This window comes from Budorcas taxicolor, chromosome X (genome assembly GCF_023091745.1).
Source record: "Budorcas taxicolor isolate Tak-1 chromosome X, Takin1.1, whole genome shotgun sequence".
Taxonomy (NCBI): domain Eukaryota; kingdom Metazoa; phylum Chordata; class Mammalia; order Artiodactyla; family Bovidae; genus Budorcas; species Budorcas taxicolor.
Window position 1 is genome coordinate 16,698,080 of NC_068935.1, and position 21,444 is coordinate 16,719,523.

The window sequence follows — 21,444 nt, forward strand, 5'->3', positions numbered from 1 at the left end:
AAGCATCTGAATGCAGAGTTCCAAAGAATAGCAAGAAGAAATAAGAAAGCCCTCTTCAGAAATCAATGCAAAAAAAATAGAGGAAAACAACAGAATGGGAAAGACTAGAGATCTCTTCAAGAAAATTAGAGATACCAAGAGAACATTTCATGCAAAGATGGGCGCAATAAAGAACAGAAATGGTCTGGACCTAACAGAAGCAGAAGATATTAAGAAGAGGTGGCAAGAATACACGGAAGAACTGTACAAAAAAGATCTTCACGACCCAGATAATCATGATGATGTGATCACTAATCTAGAGCCAGACATCTTGGAAAGTGAAGTCAAGTGGGCCTTAGAAAGCATCACTATGAACAAAGCTAGTGGAGGTGATGGAATTCCAGTTGAGCTGTTTCAAATCCTGAAAGATGATGCTGTGAAAGTGCTTCACTCAATATGCCAGCAAGTTTGGAAAACTCAGCAGTGGCCACAGGACTGAAAAAGATCAGTTTTCATTCCAATTCCAAAGAAAGGCAATGCCAAAGAATGCTCAAACTACCGCACAGTTGCACTCATCGCACATGCTAGTTAAGTAATGCTCAAAATTCTCCGAGCCAGGCTTCAGCAATACATGAACCATGAACTTCCTGATGTTCAAGCTGGTTTTAGAAAAGGCAGAGGAACCAGAGATCAAATTGCCAACATGCGCTGGATCATGGAAAAAGCAAGAGAGTTCCAGAAAAACATCTATTTCTGCTTTATTGACTATGCCAAAGCCTTTGACTGTGTGGATCACAATAAACTGTGGAAAATTCTGAAAGAGATGGGAATACCAGACCACCTAACTTGCCTCTTGAGAAATCTGTATGCAGGTCAGGAAGCAACAGTTAGAACTGGACATGGAACAACAGACTGGTTCCAAATAGGAAAAGGAGTACGTCAAGGCTGTATATTGTCACCCTGCTTATTGAACTTATATGCAGAGTACATCATGAGAAATGCTGGACTGGAAGAAACACAAGCTGGAATCAAGATTGCTGGGAGAAATATCAATAACCTCAGATATGCAGATGACACCACCCTTATGGCAGAAAGTGAAGAGGAGCTAAAAAGCCTCTTGATGAAAGTGAAAGAGGAGAGTGAAAAAGTTGGCTTAAAGCTCAACATTCAGAAAACAAAGATCATGGCATGCAGTCCCATCACTTGATGGGAAATAGATGGGGAAACAGTAGAAACAGTGTCAGACTTTATTTTTTTGGGCTCCAAAATCACTGCAGATGGTGACTGCAGCCATGAAATTAAAAGACACTTACTCCTTGGAAGAAAAGTTATGACCAACCTAGATAGTATATTCAAAAGCAGAGACATTACTTTGCCGACTAAGGTCCGTCTAGTCAAGGCTATGGTTTTTCCTGTGGTCATGTATGGATGTGAGAGTTGGACTGTGAAGAAGGCTGAGCACCGAAGAATTGATGCTTTTGAACTGTGGTGTTGGAGAAGACTCTTGAGAGTCCCTTGGAATTCAAGGAGATCCAACCAGTCCATTCTGAAGGAGATCAGCCCTGGGTGTTCTTTGGAAGGAATGATACTAAAGCTGAAACTCCAGTCCTTTGGCCACCTCATGCGAAGAGTTGACTCATTGGAAAAGACTCTGATGCTGGGAGGGATTGGGGGCAGGAGGAGAAGGGGACGACCAAGGATGAGATGGCTGGATGGCATCACAGACTCGATGGACATGAGTCTGAGTGAACTCTGGGAGATGGTGATGAACAGGGAGGCCTGGCGTGCTGCAATTCATGGGGTCACAAAGAGTCGGACATGACTGAGCGATTGAACTGAACTGAACCAGTTCAAATATACTGTTTAGCCCTCTAATGAAATTTTCTTTTTAGTTTTCTTTTATTTTTCAACTCTAGAATTCCATTTGTTTTTTTAAGTATGTTTCTTTATTGATATTATCTATTAGTTGAGATAGTATCATTATACTTCTCTAAACATTGTTTCCTTTAATTCTTTGAACATATTTGTATAATGGGTGCTTTGACATTTTTGTGCACTAATTTCATCATCTCAGCCCTGTGAAAAGTAGTTCTATTGCTTGTTTTTTCCCCTTTTGTATGGGGTACTTTCTTGTTTCTTTATGTCTTTTGTTGAAATGTGGACATTTTAGGTAATGTATTTTAGCCAATCTAATTATTGATTCTCCTCCTCTCCAGGGCTTGTTGCTTGCTTGTCCATTTTTTTCAATGAGTTTGCTAGACTATTTGATTGAGGTCTCTTTCCCCAACATGGTATAGCATTTGATGTCACTACCCAAAGGTTGTAGCCTTAGACATGTTCACAGTCACCTTGATATGACTGTGTATTTATCAGGGTTCTCTTTGATGATTTTTTCCCCTGCTGTCTCTCTTAAGGTGATTTCCTTTGGTATCTTACCCAGCTATAAACCTTCACTGATGACTTACTAGTGGCTGTATTGTTTTTGACAGTGTCTTTGGGCATGCATGGGGGTTCCCTTGTAGCTCAGTTGGTAAAGAATCTTCCTGCAGTGCAGGAGACCCAGGTTTGATCCCTGGTTTGGGAAGAGCCTGGTGGGCTGCAGTCCATGGGGTCGCAAAGAGTCAGGGCACGACTGAGCAACTAACACTTACTTACTTACTTACTTGGGCATGCGTTGTTCCAGGTTCTGACAGTTAATTTAGGGCCTGTTTCAGAAGTTAATCTTTGAAGCCAAATCTTTGAGACTTGTTCTAGTCTCAAGGCTTCTCTTCTTATTTTTCTCTTTTTCCAGGTATCTGTGGTAAATTGTAGCTGATTTGTGGTTTGACTTGTTCTCATAAAGCTATCTGCCTCTTCTTAATTGCTTTCCACCAAAATTTCTGTTGTTTTTGAGAGTGCCCTTTGGTTTCAAATTCCCCACATCTGTTCCAGGTAAAGTCAAGACCCTTAGGGAGACCTTCAGAGATCTTTGTTTTTATGGTCTCCCTACCTGTCAACTGACCCACCCATGCAAAATCTCTGTGACTACTCCAGAACTGATGGCAGAAGCAGTGACTCTCTTTTTTAGAGTGACACCCTGCATTGTGAACAGGACACTGAGAAGGACAGTAACATCTGGTCTCCTCAGCTTGATTACACTAGCGTCAGCCTTTGTTCTATGAGTGACTGAGTCCAGTACTCTTAGCCTGCCATGCCAGAAGTTAGATCTTTTATGAGTTGGGACTGTGTGGAAGACAAGAATCACAAAAGTCTCAACTGTTCTTGCTTGGAGTACTTCTGTAGTTTGGAACTGGGCATTACTGTAATGCTCAACTGGGTAATGGAGGGAGAAGGAGCTCTGCATTCATGTCTGCTTCCCACCTTGTGTGGAGCTTTTGTCAAACTCAGCAGGGCAGGAGGAGAGGAAAAGAGTGGGTCATGGCTAAAATGCCATATTTATTCACACTGAAATTTAGTAAATTTTGTTGAATAAGTGTTTCTTCATTTGCTGTAGGTTTTTCAGATAATATCCGGAATTTTTTTTCCTAAATTTCATCATTTATTGTTGTTTCCTTAGGGAGATGATTCATAGAGTTCCTCAAGCTCTCATTTACAAAGTCATCTCTCTCATGGCGTGGCACTGAGTTTTTGAATAGTCCATCATAGTTTTTTTCTATAATGTACCATATTCCAGATTTGTCTGATTATTTCATCACAGTGTGCCGTTGTATTGTCTTTTCTAAGATAGCACTTTCTGTTTCTGTCCTTCTCTTTTGTCTTCTTTTGGATTTGAGTATTGCCCTTTCTCTAATAATTTGGAAAACTTGGCTTCTTTTAAGGTTTATCCTGGAAATTAGAATTCCTATATTGTATGCTTATCATATCAAAGTCTAAAGTAATCAATGTCCATATTTGTTTTTTACAGTTACAAGGGCATTAGGATCTTTAACTTCACTCATCCTCTCCTAACTTACATTGTTTTATCACTGTTTTTCTGTTGCTGCTGCTGCTTCTGCTGCTAAGTCGCTTCAGTCATTTCTGACTCTCTGCAACCCCATAGACGGCAGCCCACCAGGCTCCCCCGTCCCTGGGATTCTCCAGGCAAGAACACTGGAGTGGGTTGCCATTTCCTTCTCCAGTGCATGTTAGTACTGCATTTTTGAGCACTGCATCTATTTTTATAATTTTGTTTTATAGTTAGTATTTTTTAAAATTCAACCACAAGTGTATTATTTTTTCTCTTATTTCCATTTTGTATTTTAAACTTTCCATTTCATTTGTGTTTCCTTTCTTACACAGGAGAAGATATTCAAAAGGTTTAAATTTCCTTTTGTGAGGTCCTGCTGGGGGCATCCTTTCTCGGTTTCTGTTTGTCTAGAAATGCTTGTATTTTTATCGTGTTCTTGAAAGGTATTTTCACTGGGTATAAACTATGGGTTGACAGTTTTCTTTTTGCTTATTAAAGATGCAATTTCATGGTATTCTGTCTTCTGTTGAATATCTGAGAACTTATCTTTAAATTAATTGTCACCCATTTGAAGGCAGTCTATCTTGCCTTTATTGATGCTATTTAGGGCTTTTTTTGTTTTTTGGCTTTATGTTCTGAAGTAACCCTATTTTGCATCTAGTTTGGGGTTTGATTTTACTTCCATTGGATCTGCTAGACTTCTAGACTCACAGATGTCTTTAATTAGTTCTTAAAAACTTTCCACCATTATCTCTACTATTGACTCTGCCCCATTCCTTCTTTCGCCTCTTCTTTCTATAACCCAAATTGCCTGTTTGCTATACTACCTCTTTCTTCCATGCCTCTTAACTATTCTTTTACACTTCTCATATGTTTCATCTCCACGTTACATTATAGATCATTCCTTTTCACTTTATTTGTTTTAACTTTACTAAGTCTATCTTCAGCTGTTATCTAGTCTGCTGTGAAGCTCATCCATTGAATTTTAAATATCATAGTTTTTACTTTTAGAATTTATATTTCAGTTTAGCTGTTACCTTTTTTTACATGATTTCCTTTATTGTCTTAAAGTTAAAAACCTTTCATCATTGTAAAAATAGTCATTATGTATTTTGTTTCTAATAATTCTAATATTTGAAATCTTTGCTGAGTAGTTTCTGCTATGACATGTTTCTCCTGATTTTTGCTTATGGTATTTTGCTTCCTTGTATGCTTAGTGATTTTTGAATGTGAGTGCTTATTTTCCTCTCAAAAAGGATTAAAAAAAAATTCTCTGAAGTTTAATATGAACATATGCTCTTCTATGGGCTTCCCAGGTGGCACAGTGGTAAAGAATCTGCCTGCCAATGCAGGAGATGTGGCCTGTCTGAGTCAGGAAGATGCTTGAGGAGGAAATGCAACCCACTCAAGTGTTTTTGCCTGAAGAATTCCATGGACAGAGGAGCCTGGCAGGCTACAGTTCATGGTCCATAGGGTCGCAAAGAGTTGGACACTGCTAAGCACACACACATGCTCTTCTGCATAGGATTTATATGCATTTCGTCCAGACTCTAGGAGATCGAAGCAGTTTGAGTCCACTCTAAAAAAATTTACAGTTTGAAGTTAGTGGGCCACCCAGCTAAATGCTAACTTGAATTGCAAATCTGTACGATGGCCAGCTTGTGGTTATAGCTTTTCAAGGATCTTTGCCCCTTGTTCTTCTCTGTTGAGATCCAAAATATCTTTTTCTTAAAATTCTCTGGGGTTATTTTGTATATGGTTCTCCCTTACACTAAAAACAGGGGCTTCCCTGGTGGCTCAGAGGTTAAAGCGTCTGCCTGCAATGTGGGAGACCTGGGTTTGATCCCTGAGTCGGGAATATCCCCTGGAGAAGGAAACGGCAACCCACTCCAGTATTCTTGCCTGGAGAATTCCATGGACAGAGGAGCCTGGTGGGCTACAGTCCACGGGGTCGCAAAGAGTCAGACACAACTGAGAAACTTCACTTTACACTAAAAACAAGAATCTCAAATTCCCCAAGTCTGGTAAATGCCCTAGGGGCAAAAGTAGTTTCTATGGTCAGTTTATTGGAATTTTTTCCCCTTAGATTTTGGCCTGATAAATCCTATTGTGCTTCTCTTTGAGGTTTTTAAGATATTTTTACATTCTTTGCAAGCATAAAAGTTTTTTTTAACTGTCTTGATACCTAACTCCATTATTGGGATATTATTTCTCTGTGCCATTATTTTGTAGTATATATCTCAGATCATCTGAAGCAAAATCACCTAAAAATGTTTATTAGAATTTTAGGTTCTGATAGTCAACCTCAAGCTTACTGAAACAAAATCTTTTGGATGGGGTCCTAGTATCTGAATTTTGTGAGGTTTTATAAATGAATCTAATGCATACAGAAGTTTGCTTTCATTTACACATTTAATCTTTTTTTTTTTTACTGTAGTACCCTGAAATCTAAATTTATTGTTTTTTTATACTTGCCCAGCATCAAGGTTAACAGCCCACTATTTTTACATTTATTTCATAGTAGTGTTAGTCACTCAGTTGTGTCCGACTCTTTGTGATCCCACAGATTATATAAATCACCAGGCTCCTCTGTCCGTAGGATTCTCCAGGTAAGAATACTGGAGTGGGTTGCCATTCCCTTCTCCAGAGGATCTTCCCAACCCAGGGATTGAACCCAGGTCTTCTGCATTGCAGGTGGGTTCTTTACCATTTGAGCTATAGGGAAGACCTATCTATTTCATATTCCAACTTTTATCAAATAGCAAATGTGTGTGTCTGTGTGTGTATATCTGTTTCTGGCCTTTGTATTTTGGATAATTGAGCTGCCTATTTGAGTAATACCATACTGTTTTAATTATTGTATCTTCATGATATGTTTTATTTGATAATAAAAAATCTTTTTTACTTTTTATTATTTTCTCCCACACTAAAAAGTGTACAGCATTGCTATAGTTGCACTGCTTTTCTTGCTTCAACAGTCTTCAGTGACTTTGTAGAATAGTTTTTCAACAGTTTTTGAAAGTTTATTTTTTTAAAACTTAACTCCTACAGTACTTTTCCCCTGTGGACTTAAGAAGTCCTTTAGACTGAGGTACTTAATATTGTTTTTTGTTCACAAAAATTTGTATTATAATTTTATTGCTTAGCATGGCCATTTTGCTCTAGATACATTTCTACTACATTTTTAAAAATTGGAATGCAGCTATTTACATTTTCTGCAGAGCCATTAGGAACACTCCCAAGCTCAAAGGAAGTCTCTTAAGTTTGATAACAATTATTGATTATACAACTCATTTTCACTCGGTAAATCCTACTGAATCACAGACTATAAAAGCTAGAAAATACCTATAGATACATTGTCTGTCTCTATAAGTTTACCAAAGAGAAACCTGAACTCTAGGGTACAGGAATGACTTATCTGTAGTCACGTAGTGAGTCAGTTCCTGAGGTAAAATCAGGATGTATTTGTTGCATCTTGGAGCTTTTTCTCTTCCTGTTGTATGCTATATCATTATTGCATTATATTAAGTATTCTTTTCATTTGTTTGGGCCCGACTTGTTTTGTTTTACTAGATTGGAAGTTCCTTAAAGGCAGCGCTCATTAATTTTTTTGTACAACTCGGCCCTAATATTGTGCTTGGTTCTTATTAAGCACCTAATCAGTATTGATAGATGTTGATAAAAAATAAATTGTTCCATTTAGCAGATGTCATATTGAAGCTATTTCCTTGTGAGCATCACGATTATAACTGTAAGAAAACTGGCATCTAGTGGTTGGTTTATGTATTACAGTTTCCTTTTGTTTCTTGAACTGGGTACTGGAGTCATTTTCATAACCTAGGTGGAATAAATAGAATATAAATTAAATTTTCAAATTGAATTCAAGCATATTTTTCTGTAGCCACCAAATGTTTTAAGCAGGGACCTCTCTAAAGTATAACCACATGTTAAGTTATAAAGAAGTGCAAAATGATGAGATTATTAATTTCTAGAAAATCTTTGTATAAAATCACTTCCAAAATGGAATGCATGACTAAAGTTTTATTGTTTGTTTATAAATTATATTACAAGTTGAAGAATATTGTTGGATACTGAAAAATCAGAAATGCATTTATAAAGACAAGTTGCATATTATCTTCTCCATATTGATTAAATCCTATTAGGTTGTTGCTTTAAATTATTTTCAAGAACTTAGTTTGTATTTTAAATGTTTGAACTCCTTTAATTTAAAAAAAAAATTTTTAACTGTGCTATAGTTGATTTACAATATAAGTTTCAGGTGTACAACCAGTGATTCACAATTTTAAAATTTATACTGCATTTATAGTTGTTAAAAAATATTGGCTATATTCCTTGTGTTGTTCAATATATACTAGTAGCTTATTTATTTGATACATAATAGCTTGTACTTCTTAATCCCCATTGCTATCTCCCTTCTCCCCTCTTCTTTCCCTCCACTGGTAACTACTAATTTGTTTTCTATATCTGAGTTTATTTCCTTTTTTGCTATATATACTAGTTTGTTTTACTTTTTAGATTCCACATATAAGTGAAAATATTCAGTATTATGGGCTTCTCTGGTGGCTCAGATAGATGGTAAAGAATCTTCCTGCAATGCAAGAGACCCAAGTTTGATCCCTGAGTCAGGAAGATCCCCTGGAAAAGGAAATGACAACCCACTCCAGCACTCGTGCCTGGGAAATTCCATGGATAAAGGAGCCTGGCAGGCTACAGTCCATGGAGTCACAAAGAGTAGGACACAACTGAGTAACTAACACACACACACATGCAGTATTATAAATATATACATATATAATATATAACATTCAGATAATACATAAAATGATAGAACTGCTAATGATAGATGACAATAGAATATTATACCACCTTTTACTTACAGAACCAAAAGTCTATGCAAATATATTTACGTTTATAATGCAAAGTCAAGGTTAATTCTTAGATTTACAGTCATTTTTGATTATCACTATCCTTTACTCCATTAATGCATATAATTGAATGCTGTTAATATGCACAGTCTAATTCAGTGAATATAACTACTCTCATGAATCAATAAATTCTAAAGTTTTTAAGTTTTACTTTGGAATCTAGAATTCATGTTTGCACAGAACACTACTAAATATCTTAAATTGATGTCTGTTCGTGACAATTTGTAATGTAATATTTATGTATAGGATTATCCTACCCATTAGAGAGCAGTGATATACTGTCTTTGTATCACTACCTGCATCTAACGTAACCAAGTGGCTGGCACATAACAGGTGATCAATATGTATTTGTTGAATTAGTTATATATGTTAGAATGAGTGTGCCTTAGTCAATATTAACACCTAATGTGTTTTCTGACTTCTTATAATGCTCAGTTTATATCTGATGAATAAGTAAGTCTGAATAAGTCTATTTAACCTGTAATGTAGTTGATACATAACACTAAAACTAGAGTGTATAACTTAATCACCTATGAATAATTATAGACATATAACAGTTTCATTAGAAATGTCAAATGCACATCTTTTACTGAAACAGCTTTTTGCAATGTGAGTGGGAGATTTCCCCCAATATCAAGCCATTATTATTTGCTGTTATAATTAGGAAAAGGAACTCTAGCGTGAGAGTGACTTCTAGTTGTGGCTGAGTGTGTTAGGAGTTTTAAATAGAAGAACAAGGTTAGCGCTTTGATAAGAATTGGGGAAGGTACTATGGTAATGATTGGAGTAAAGGAAAGCATGGAATGTTGGGAAGGAGGCTACAGTACATTTTAAATCATAGCCTCCCAAGGCTGAACATTATAAACATTCATTTACATATTTATATCACATAAAAATTTCTTTTATTTGATGAGCACAACCCCTTATTTTATATAAATGGTGAACTATCTACATATGTTAAACTAATTACTATTTGTTTTTCTAAGCAGTTCACCTTCATGCAAGAGTAAAGGATAGTTCTGGATGGCAGACATCATCTGTTGTCTTCTTCTTCTAAGGTTCTTATTTTGGAGAAGGATATTTTTCTGGCTCCAGTACTTCAGTTCCTAGTATGAGAGAATGAGCTTGTTAGTAGTGGCTGTTTAAGACACCTAGGCTCTGGGAACAGCATCTGAAGTCAAACTTGGAGGTATTAGAGACTAAGCTACTAGTGATGAAAGAGTGGAAGCAAAGGAAAGAAAGGTGGTAAAAGGTAGTATATATTTCATGCTCCCTGATTGCTAATGAATGCAGAAAAGCGAGGGACTTTAAGTGGCAATCATCTTTGGCTAGTTGCCAAAGACTTTGCTAACATAGATTGAGAGGTAATTTCTTACAAGCGATGTTAGAAAAAAAGGAGTTCCTTAGAGCTGAAAATCATATTAAGGGGAAGTTGTATGGATTGTTTTCATTTTTAAAAAGACATTTTTCACTTTTAAAGAGTTCAAATAGAAATGCATACAATAAAAGATGGATGATTCCTCAGAGATAAACATTGTCTATAGTATTTATCCTTTTAGATATTTTTATGGTAGTTGTTTTAAAAGTTTGGATTGTTGAATTCATCTGAGTCATAAGTCAGAGTCTGGTTTTTAGGTTCATATTTAATGATTTTCCTCCCTCTTTCTCTTCCTTATAGGCTTGCTATGGGTGTTCTCCAGGATCAAAGTGTGACTGTAGTGGTATAAAAGGAGAAAAGGTAAGATATCAGTTAATCCTTCAAAAATTTAGAAAACTAATAAAATACTGATTTTAATTAAAAAAAAATAGGACTTCTACCCCAGCATATAATTAAAATGAATATAATAAAATAAACAGATAAATATAATTAAGTAAAATGAATTTTACTATGCTGCTTATTTTAGATTATTATGGGGATTAGACTATATCTCAGAAGTCAGCAAACACTTTCTGTAAAGAGCCAGATAGCAAATGTTTTAGGCTTTTTGAGCTACAGAAGGTCTCTGTCACATGTTTTTCTCCTTTTTAAAAAATAGTCCTTTAATAGTGTTAAAAAGATTTTTAGCTTTTGGACTATACAGAATGGGCTTCTGACTGCATTTGGCCTGATAACTATAGTCTGCCAATCTCTGATGAATCTTGTAATCACTGACTTAATAGGCAAAAGAAAGTAAAAACAACACTTAAGGAACAAAACATTTATCAGGCTACTAATCTATGCTAGACACCATACTAGGTAATTTCATGTATTTTTGTCTAGTCCATGTAAGTTAATGATTGCTGCATCTCTACTTTCATCTTACTTTTCTCATAACAGCATTCTTACTGTATAGATATGATGATTACAAAGTATTAGTGATGATTAAATAGCACAAACCTAGCTACTATGAATCAGTGACTGACACTGAAATTAGATGTGTTTAAAAAGGGATAGTGAACTGCAGTTTAAAAAGAATTGTACTGGGGGAAGGTGATCATACTCTAGTCTTCATTCTTTGAGACTCAATTAATATTTTTGAATGAATCACTGAACATTACTAATTATATAAGAAAAAGTTCAGGATAGTATCTTGAGCATATTCCATTTAGGCATATAGAAGGTACACTAGCATATTAAAGGGGTTTAAAAGTCCTGGAGTAAAGAAACCTATTTGTTTTGCAAAGTTATATTTCTAAGCTTTATTTAACCCACTTTCCTTCCAACAGAACACCTATTAATAATAATTGAAGAGTGTTATACAGAACCATTATTTGAGTAACATTAGTTTGAGGGGAGTAGTTTTATGGTAAAGGTAATTTCTGTAGTGGTAAAAAGACCAAGAGGGATTCATTTCTGACATTAGTGGAATGACTTTTATCAGATTAACTCTTAAGAAGTGAACATTCTGGACAAAATATAACAACTATTTAATAGCATAGGAGAGTGACCAAAGTAGGAAAACAGTAGAGCAAATTCTACCTCTTAAAGAAGGCAAGTACAGTGGGCATGTTTGCACTTATGTACCTTTTTATCCTGGGTGTACCTTTCAGTCTATGTGGCAACGGATGGTAAGATGGCAGACAGAAAACCACAGTTCTAGTGGCTTGAGAAGTCAAGGACAGAATTGAGGATGCCAGAATGGCTATAAAATGATGGGAGATATGCTGGAATGTAGAGAGTTACAGAATGGAGAGCCCAAATATCTGCTTGGAAATGTCACCCAAATACTTGGTTGAACCTTGAATTTTATATGTATACAGGAGGATTCATTCAACCCAGTAGAAAGGAACAGCTTAAAGGCCGCAATAAGGCAACACAGATTTAACTGCTGTCCATTGAAAGGAAAATGGAGTTTTAAGTGTTAACTCAGCCGAGTTAGCTATTTCCTAAAACAAATGTTCAGTACTTTTCAGACAATATAAAATAATCCAGGATGTGTGTACATATTAAGTACAATGTCCAGTATGCAATTAAAACCTGCTAGACACTAACACAAGATCTGTGAAGTAACGAGTAAAAGTGACCCATAGTCAAAAAAAACGACCAATAAATGAAAACTAACTCTGCAATGACACAGATGTTAGAATTTTTAGACAACTGGTTACAAAGTAAGTATTCAGTTCAGTTCAGTTCAGTCGCTCAGTTGTGTCCGACTCTTTGCGACCCCATGAATTACAGCACACCAGGCCTCCCTGTCCATCACCAACTCCTGGAGTTCACTCAGACTCATGTCTATCGAATTGGTGATGCCATCCAGCCATCTCATCCTCTGTCGTCCCCTGCTCCTCCTGTCCCCAATCCCTCCCAGCAGCAAAGTCTTTTCCAATGAGTCAACTCTTCGCATGAGGTGGCCAAAGTACTGGAGTTTCAGCTTTAGCATCATTCCTTCCAAAGACATCCCAGGGCTGATCTCTTTGCAGTCCAAGGGACCCTCAAGAGTCTTCTCCAACACCACAGTTCAAAAGCATCAATTCTTCGGCACTCAGCCGTCTTCACAGTCCATCTCTCACATCCATACGTGACCATTGGAAAAACCATAGCCTTTACTAGATGGACCTTTGTTGGCAAAGTAATGTCTCTGCTTTTCAGTGTGCTATCTAAGTTGGTCATAACTTTGCTTCCAAGGAGTAAGGGTCTTTTTTAAATTATTTTTTAATATAAATTTATTTATTTTAATTGGAGGTTAATTACTTTACAATATTGTGTTGGTTTTGCCATACATCAACATAAGTGTCTTTTAATTTCATGGCTGTAGTCACCATCTGCAGTGATTTTGGAGCCCAGAAAATTAAAGTCTGACACTGTTTCCACTGTTTCCCCATCTGTTTCCCATGAAGTGATGGGACCAGATGCCATGATCTTCATTTTCTGAATGTTGAGCTTTAAGCCAACTTTTTCACTCTCCTCTTTCACTTTCATCAAGAGGCTTTTGAGTTCCTCTTCACTTTCTGCCATAAGGGTGGTGTCATCTGCATATCTGAGGTTATTGATACTTTTCCTGGCAATCTTGATTCCAGCTTATGCTTCTTCCAGCCCAGTGTTTCTCATGATGTACTCTGCATAGAAGTTAAATAAGCAGGGTGACAGTATACAGTCTTGACATATTCCTTTTCCTATTTGGAACCAGTCTGTTGTTCCATGTCCACTTATAACTGTTGCTTCCTGACCTGCATATAGGTTTCTCAAGAGGCAGGTCAGGTGGTCTGGTATTCCCATCTCTTTCAGAATTTTCCACAGTTTATTGTGATCCACACAGTCAAAGGCTTTGGCATAGTCAATAAAGCAGAAATAGATGTTTTTCTGGAACTCTCTTGCTTTTTCCATGATCCAGTGGATGTTGGCAATTTGATCTCTGGTTCCTCTGCCTTTTCTAAAACCAGCTTGAACATTAGGGAGTTCGCGGTTCATGTATTGCTGAATCCTGGCTTGGAGAATTTTGATCATTACTTTACTAGCGTGTGAGATAAGTGCTGTTGTTGCTGATGATTAAATAGCATAAACCTAGCCACTATGGAGAATCCCAGGGACGGGGGAGCCTGGTGGGCTGCCGTCTATGGGGTCGCACAGAGTCGGACACAACTGAAGCAACTTAGCAGCAGCAGCAGCCACTATGAATCAGCGACTTACAGTGAAATTAAATGATTAAAAAGGGAGAGTAATTTAAAGCAGATAGGATAAATATATTTGTTGGTTTAAAGGGAACTCTGCTAATAATAAGTCAACAGATAGAGAATCATAACAGAGCACTGGAAATTGTGTAAAAAAGAAAAAGAAAAGAAAAATCTAGATTTTAAAAAGTAAAATATGAGAAAGAATCATTTACCAGATAGGCTTTTAACAGCAGAATGAAGAAGACTGAAGAAAGATGGACAAATAACTTGAGAAACACATATTACTAACACTAACCAAGTAAGTAACAAAATGAAACAAAATAAGAATAACTCTATATCTACTAAGGAAATTGAATTATCAAACCCTTCCCACACTCACATAAAAATTCTAGTCCAGAAGTTTTCACTGAGGAATTATATGAAGCATTTATGTAAGAAACAATATCAGTCTTGCATAAACTCAGACAGTGGAGGGATAAGGACTGATGTCCAACTAATTTTATGAAACAAATATGCCCTAAAACCAAACCAAAGACAAAAGTTAAAAATCATTAAACTGTAGCTCATTAATAGAGCTGCAGAAATGAAGAACAAAATTTTAGCAAATCAGATCCAATGGCATATAAAGCAGATAATATGTTCTTACCAAGTGGGGTTTATGCAAGTAATGCATAGTAGGTTTAATATTTGAAAATCAAAATTATAATTCACCATGCTAAAAAACTGAATAAAAATTTTAAACATAAATAAGCCCACCATATAATTATCTCAATAGATACAAATAAAGCATTTACCAAAATTCATCATCAATTTCTGATAATCTCAGCAAACTAGAAATAGAATGGATTTCCTTAATCTTAAGGAGCATCTACCAAACCCCTATAGCCAAAATTATATTCAGTGGAGAAAGACTACATCCCTTTCTTCTAAGATCAGGAACATGTCTGCTCTCGCTATTTCTATTCAACATTGCCAGTGCAGTAAGACTAGAAAAGGAAAAGCATCCATACTAGAATAGAAGAATAAAACTCTTTTTTTGTAGGTGAACGATACTAAAATGCTCCTTGTGAGTGTAGAAAGATCAGAATAAACAAACCTGATAAGATCAATAAAGATCATTTATATGTATATATTATAACAATGAAAATTTGGGAATAGGAGTTATAAAAATGCCTTTTGCAAGAGCCCCAGAAATTTGAAATACATGGGAGCAAGTCAGACAAAAATGTGTAAGTCCAGTGCACTGAAAAATACAAAAATATTGTTGAGAGAAATGAATACCTGAATTAACATAGATATATATCATGTTTAGGGATTAAAGTGCTCAACATTACTAAGATGCCAGTTCTCTCCAAATTTATATATAGATTAATAGACCTTCTTACTTTTCTTGTAGAAATTAAGCTGATTCTAAAATTCCAATGTGGGCTTCCCTGGTGGCTCAGATCTTAAGATCTCCTTGCAATGAGTGAGACCTGGGTTAGATCCCTGGATGGGGAAGATCCCCCTGAAGGAGGGCATGGCAACCCATTCCAGTATTCTTGCTTGGGGAATCCCATGGGCAGAGGAGCCTGGCAGGCTACAGTCTATAAGGTTACAAAGAGCTGGACTCTACTGAAGCTACTTAGTATGCACAAAATTCAGGTGTAAGGACTTCCCTGTGGTTCAGTGGTTAAGAATCTGCCTTGCAATGCAGAGTACTCAGGTTTGATCCCTGGTCAGGGAACTAAGTTCCCACATGCTGCAGAGCAAGTAAGCCCACACACCACAACTAGAGAGTATGGGCTGCAATGAAAGATCCCACATGTCAAAACTAAGACCCAACACAGCAGTATAAATAAATATTTTAAAAACTAAATAAAATTCAGGTGTAAATGCTAATGTAGCTTTTTAAAAGAATGAAGCTGAAATATCTATATTACACAATTCTAAGACTTAGAATAAACTAAAGTAAACATGATAGTGTGCTAATAGCAAAAAAAGATAGACATATAGATGAATGGAACACTAAATAGAGTCCATCGCTAGACCCATAGGTGCATGATGAATTGATTTACTGACGAAAGTGCAAAAACAATTCAGTGGAGAAAAGATGGTCTTTACAACAAAGAGTACTGGAAGAACTGGATATGCATATTCACAAAAATGAACTTTGACTCACTGCTTGTACTATATGCAAAAATTAACTCAAAATGGATCATAGACCTAAATATAAAGCCTTAATCTATAAAATGTAAGTCTACAAATCTTTCAGAAGAAAATATAGGAAAAAATCCTTGTGACTTTGGATTAGGTAGATATTTCTTAGATATGACAACAAAAACATGATCTGTAAAAGAAAGACTGATAAATTGTATTTCATCAAAATAAAGAACGTATCTTTTAAAAGATTTCTTTATTTTTTAATATAAATTTATTTTAATTGGAGGTTAATTACAATATTGTATTGATTGGAACACATAAATGTATCTTTTAAAAAAAATAAGTTTATTTATTTATTTTTGGCTGTGCTGGGTCTTTATTGCTGCACGGGCTTTCTCTAGTTGTGGTGAGCAGGGTCTACACTCCAGTTGTGATGCATGGGCTTCTCATTGCAGTGGCTTTTCTTGGGGCAGAGCATGGGCTCTAGGGTGCACAGACTCTAGTTGGGTTCCCAGGCTCTAGAGCACAGACTCAATAGTTGTGGGGCATGAGCTTAGTTGCTCTGCAAGTTGTGGGATCTTTCTGGATCAGGGATTGAACCTGTGTGTCCTGCATTGGCAGGTGGATTCTTTACCACTAAGCCACCAGGGAACCCCAAGAATGTATTCTTTTCTGAAAATACTAAGAGAATGAAAAGACAGTCCACAGTCTAGGAAAAAGTATTAATGAATTACCTATCTGATAAGAATCTCGAAACCAAAATATATAAAGAAATCTCAAAACTAAATAATAAACATCCCCAAGTAAAATTAAATTAAAAACAAGATGGCAAAAGATTTGAAGACACTTCCCAAAAGAATAGATGATGGCATCATATAGATGATGGCAAGCAAACACATGAAAAGTTACTCAACATTAATAATTAGGGAAATGTATAATAAAACTATGAGGAGATACTACTATAAATGTATAAGAATATGTAAATATTAGAACATAACCATACCAAATACAGATAAAGGTGTGGAGCAACTGAAATTATCACAGATTGCTGGTAGAGATCTAGAATGATGCAAATACTTTGGAAAATAGTTTGGCAATTTCTTAAACAGGTTAACATAAACCTGTCATATGACCCCCTCTGTTCCTAGGCATTTACCCATGAGAAATGAAAGCATGTGTCTATACCATCCTTGTACATGATATCATGGTAGCTCTATTGGTAATAGCCAGAAACAGGAATCAACTCAACTGCCTTTTAACAGGTGAATGAATCTTAGCAAATTGTAGTAGAGCTGATCCTTGAACAACATGGATTTTAACTTCATGGGTCTACTTATATTCAGATTTATTTCAATAAATACATACTACAGTAGTATACAGTCTGTAGTTGATTAGAATCCATAGTTACAGAACTGAAGATTTGGAGCACCAGCTGTAAAATTATACTCAGATTTTTAACCACACAGGGGTTGGCACTCCTGACCCTCATGTTGTTCAAGGGTGATATATATATACACACACAATGGAATACTACTCTACTACTCAGCAATAGAAAGGAATGAACTACCGACACACTTCTAAATCACAAAGTAATTATGCTGAGTAAAAAGTTAGACAAAATGTATATTCTGTATAATTCCATTAATAAAAAACTTTGAAAAATGAAAATTAATCCCTGGTGATGGAAGGCAAATCAGTTATTGCCTGGGGTTATGAGTAGAGGCAGGAGGAAGACATAAAGGGGGACAAGGAAATTTTTAATATTTATAATATTTCATTTAATATTGTTATTTTTAAAAGATTTTATTTTTTTGTGTGGTTTTAGGTTCATAGAAAAATCGAAAGAGATACAAATTTCCCGTATGTGCCTTGCCCCCACACACGCATAGCCTCCCCAGCTATACCATAGTGGTACATTTGTTACAGTTGATGAACCTACATTGTTATGTCATTATAACCCAAAATTTAAATTTTACCTTAGCATTTACTCTTGGTGTTATACATTCTGTGTGTTTGGAAAAATGTATAATGACAGGCATCCATATTAAATTATCATACAGTGTATTTTCGCTGACCTAAAGAAGAACTCTGCTCCCTCTATTGATCTCCCCAACCTGTACCCACTAGCAACCACTGATATTTTTACTGTTGGTATAATTTTACCTTTTCCAGAATGTCATATAGTTAGAATTACATGGTATGCAGCCTTTTCAGATTAGCTCCTTTCAATTAGTGATATGCATTTAAATTTCCTTCATGTCTTTTCATGATGTGATAGCTTGTTTCTTTCTGGACTGATGTTCATAATATTCCTTCGTCTGAATGCACCACATTTTATCTGTTCACCTACTGAAAAACATCTTGGTTGCTTCCAGGCTTGGCAATTATGAATAAAACTGCTATAAACATTCACATGCAGATTTTTGTGTGGACATAAATTTTCAGCTCCTGTGGGTAAATATCAAGGAACACGATTGCTAGATCATATGATAAAAGTATGTTTAGTTCTGTAAGAAACTGCCAAAGTGTCTTCCAAAGTGGCTGCACCATTTTGCATTCCACCAGTAATGAATGAGAGTTCCTGTTGCTTCACATCCTTGTCAGCATTTGGTATTGTCAATGCCTTGGATTTTGGCCATTTTAATGGGTGTGTAAAGGGATCTCATTGTTATTTTTTAATTTCCATTTCCCTGATGACATATGATGTGGGGCATTTTTTCATATGCTTACTTGCCATCTGTATATCTTTTTCAGTGAGGTATTTGTTAAAGTTTTTGTGAGTGAGTTTCTGTCTCTTAGTTGTGTCTCTTTCTGATCCCATGGACTGTAACCCTCCAGACTCCTCTGACCATGGAATTCTCTGGGCAAGAATACTGGAGTGGGTAGCCATTCCCTTTTCCAGGGGATCTTCCTGACCCAGGGATCAATCCCGGGTGTCCTATACTGCAGGGTAATTCTTTACAGTCTGAGCCACCAGGGGAGCCGCATAGAGTCTTTGACCCATTTTTAAATCAGGTTGTTTTCTTGTTGTTGAGTGTTTAAGAGTTCTTTGTCTACTTTGGATAACAGTCCTTTATCAGATATATCTTTTGAAAATGTTTTGTCCCAGTCTGTGATTTGTCTTCTCATTCTCTTGACATTGTTTCTTGCAGAGCAGAAGTTTTTCATTTTCTTGAAGTCCAGATTATCAATTATTTCTTTTGTGGATTGTGCCCTTGTTGTGGCATCTAAAATGTCACCACCACATCCTGGGTCATCTAGGTTTTCTCCCATGTTATTTTCTAGGAGTTTTATGTTTTGCATTTAATTCTCTGATCTATTTTGAGTTATTTTTATGAAGGTGTAAGGTGTGTGTATAGAATTATTTTTTCAGGGAACGTCCAGTTTTTCTAGCACCATTTGTTGAAAAGACAAGGAAATCTTTATGAGTGATAGATATGTTCATCATTTTGGTTGTCACATATATGACAAAAATTTTCAAATTGTGTACTTTAAGTGAAATTTATGTACTTGAACACATTCCTTTGGCACAATGTACATGCTTCTGTATTAAACTTATTTTTTAAAAAATTAAATATAAGTTAATTATATATATAATTATATATATAATTAAAAATAAGTTTAATACAGAAGCATGTACATTCTGCCAAAGGAATGCATTCAAGTACATAATGCTAAAAACAAAATTCAGACTGCTGATGAGAACAAGAAATCAATCAGTTGACATCCTGAAATTCATGTCACAGTCAAATATTATCTAAACAAAGTGTGCCCCTTTACCAGTTGCATCAGCATTTACTGGGAGCTTGTTAGAAATGCAGATTCTTAGGCTCCATAGCAGACCTACTGAATCTAACTCTGGGGGCAGGACCAGGTAACCTTGTTTCAACAAGCTGTCCAGGTGGTTCTGATGCCAGCTAAAATTTGAGATCTTCTGACCTAGATTATTTCCATTTTGACAGTTCCTAAAGATCCATATTCTTGTTCTAATCACTTCAAATATTTCTTTGTGCTATGTAATTACAAAGACAATAGATATTACACAAAAGAAGACACAGTTGCCCATAATTTATATAATTATAAAACCATTATAATTATATTACCTAATTAAGTCATTGTTTCCATTTGTCTGTTAAGGGTATTGCTTTGCCCATAGGTTTATATAATTTTTACTTTTTATAGTAGTATAATCTTCAAATAATTTTAATTGTAATTGTCATTGTGACAGTTTGTCCTAATTTTTACTTTTCCTATTCCTCAGAAATCCAATATTTTTCGTGTTAATTGTGTACCTGTTTTGAGAAACTGTTTTTTTTTTTTAATTTTGTATTTATTTTCACATTTGTCTGTGCTGGGTCTTCATTTTTGCACTCAGACTTTAATTGCAGTGAGTGACGGCTACTCTCTAGTTGCAGTACGGGACCTTCTCATTGTGGTGGTGACTTCGGGCTCTAGGGTTTGTGGGCTTAGTATTTGCAGCTTGCAGGCTCTAGAGTGCAAACTCAGTAGTTGTGGCACACAGGGTTAGTTGCTTCATGGCATGTGGGATCCTCCTGCACCAGGGTTCAATCTGGTGTCCCATGCATTGCAAGGTGGATTCTTAACCACTGTACCACCAGGGAAGCCCCAAGAAACTATTCTTAGAGTTTATTTTTTTATTTCCATGATCACATAACTTTTCTTCTTGTGATTATAAAGTGCCCTTCCTGTAAAATTTTTATTTGTACCTCTTACTCACAAAGTAGCTTCTACTTCAAAATTAAAAGATGCTTACTCCTTGGGAGAAAAGTTATGACCAACCTAGACAGCATATTAGAAAGCAGAAACATTACTTTGCCAACAAAGATCTGAAAAGTCAAGGCTATGGTTTTTCCAGTAGTCATGTATGGATGTGAGAGATGGACTATAAAGAAAGCTGAGCACCGAAGAATTGAAGCTTTTGAACTGTGGTGTTGGAGAAAACTCTTGAGAGTCCCTTGGACAGAAAGGAGATCCAACCAGTCAATCCTAAAGAAAATTAGTCCTAAATATTCATTGGAAGGACTGATGTTGAAGCTGAAACTCCAATACTTTGGCCACCTGATGCAAAGAGCTGACTCATTTGAAAAGACTCTGATGCTGGGAAAGATTGAAGGTGGGAGGAGAAGGGGACGACAGAGGATGAGATGGTTGGATGGCATCACTGACTCAATGGACATGAGTTTGAGTAAACTCCAGGAGGTGGTGATGGACAGGGAGGCCTGGGTTGCTGCAGTCCATGAAGTCGCAAAGAGTAGGACACAACTGAGTGACTGAACTGAACTGAAATTAGTCTATTATCCTTCTCTTAAATTCTAGCTT

The 21,444-nt window shown here is 36.2% G+C and overlaps 1 protein-coding gene across 1 annotated transcript in view; it reads left to right on the forward strand.

The window, feature by feature from the left end:
* COL4A5 (collagen type IV alpha 5 chain) overlaps positions 1-21,444 on the forward strand; it is a 247,659-nt gene that overhangs the window by 102,950 nt on the left and 123,265 nt on the right. The window contains exon 2 of the mRNA XM_052662831.1: positions 10,550-10,609. Coding sequence (XP_052518791.1) covers positions 10,550-10,609 — 60 coding nt within the window. The remainder of the gene's footprint in view (positions 1-10,549; positions 10,610-21,444) is intronic.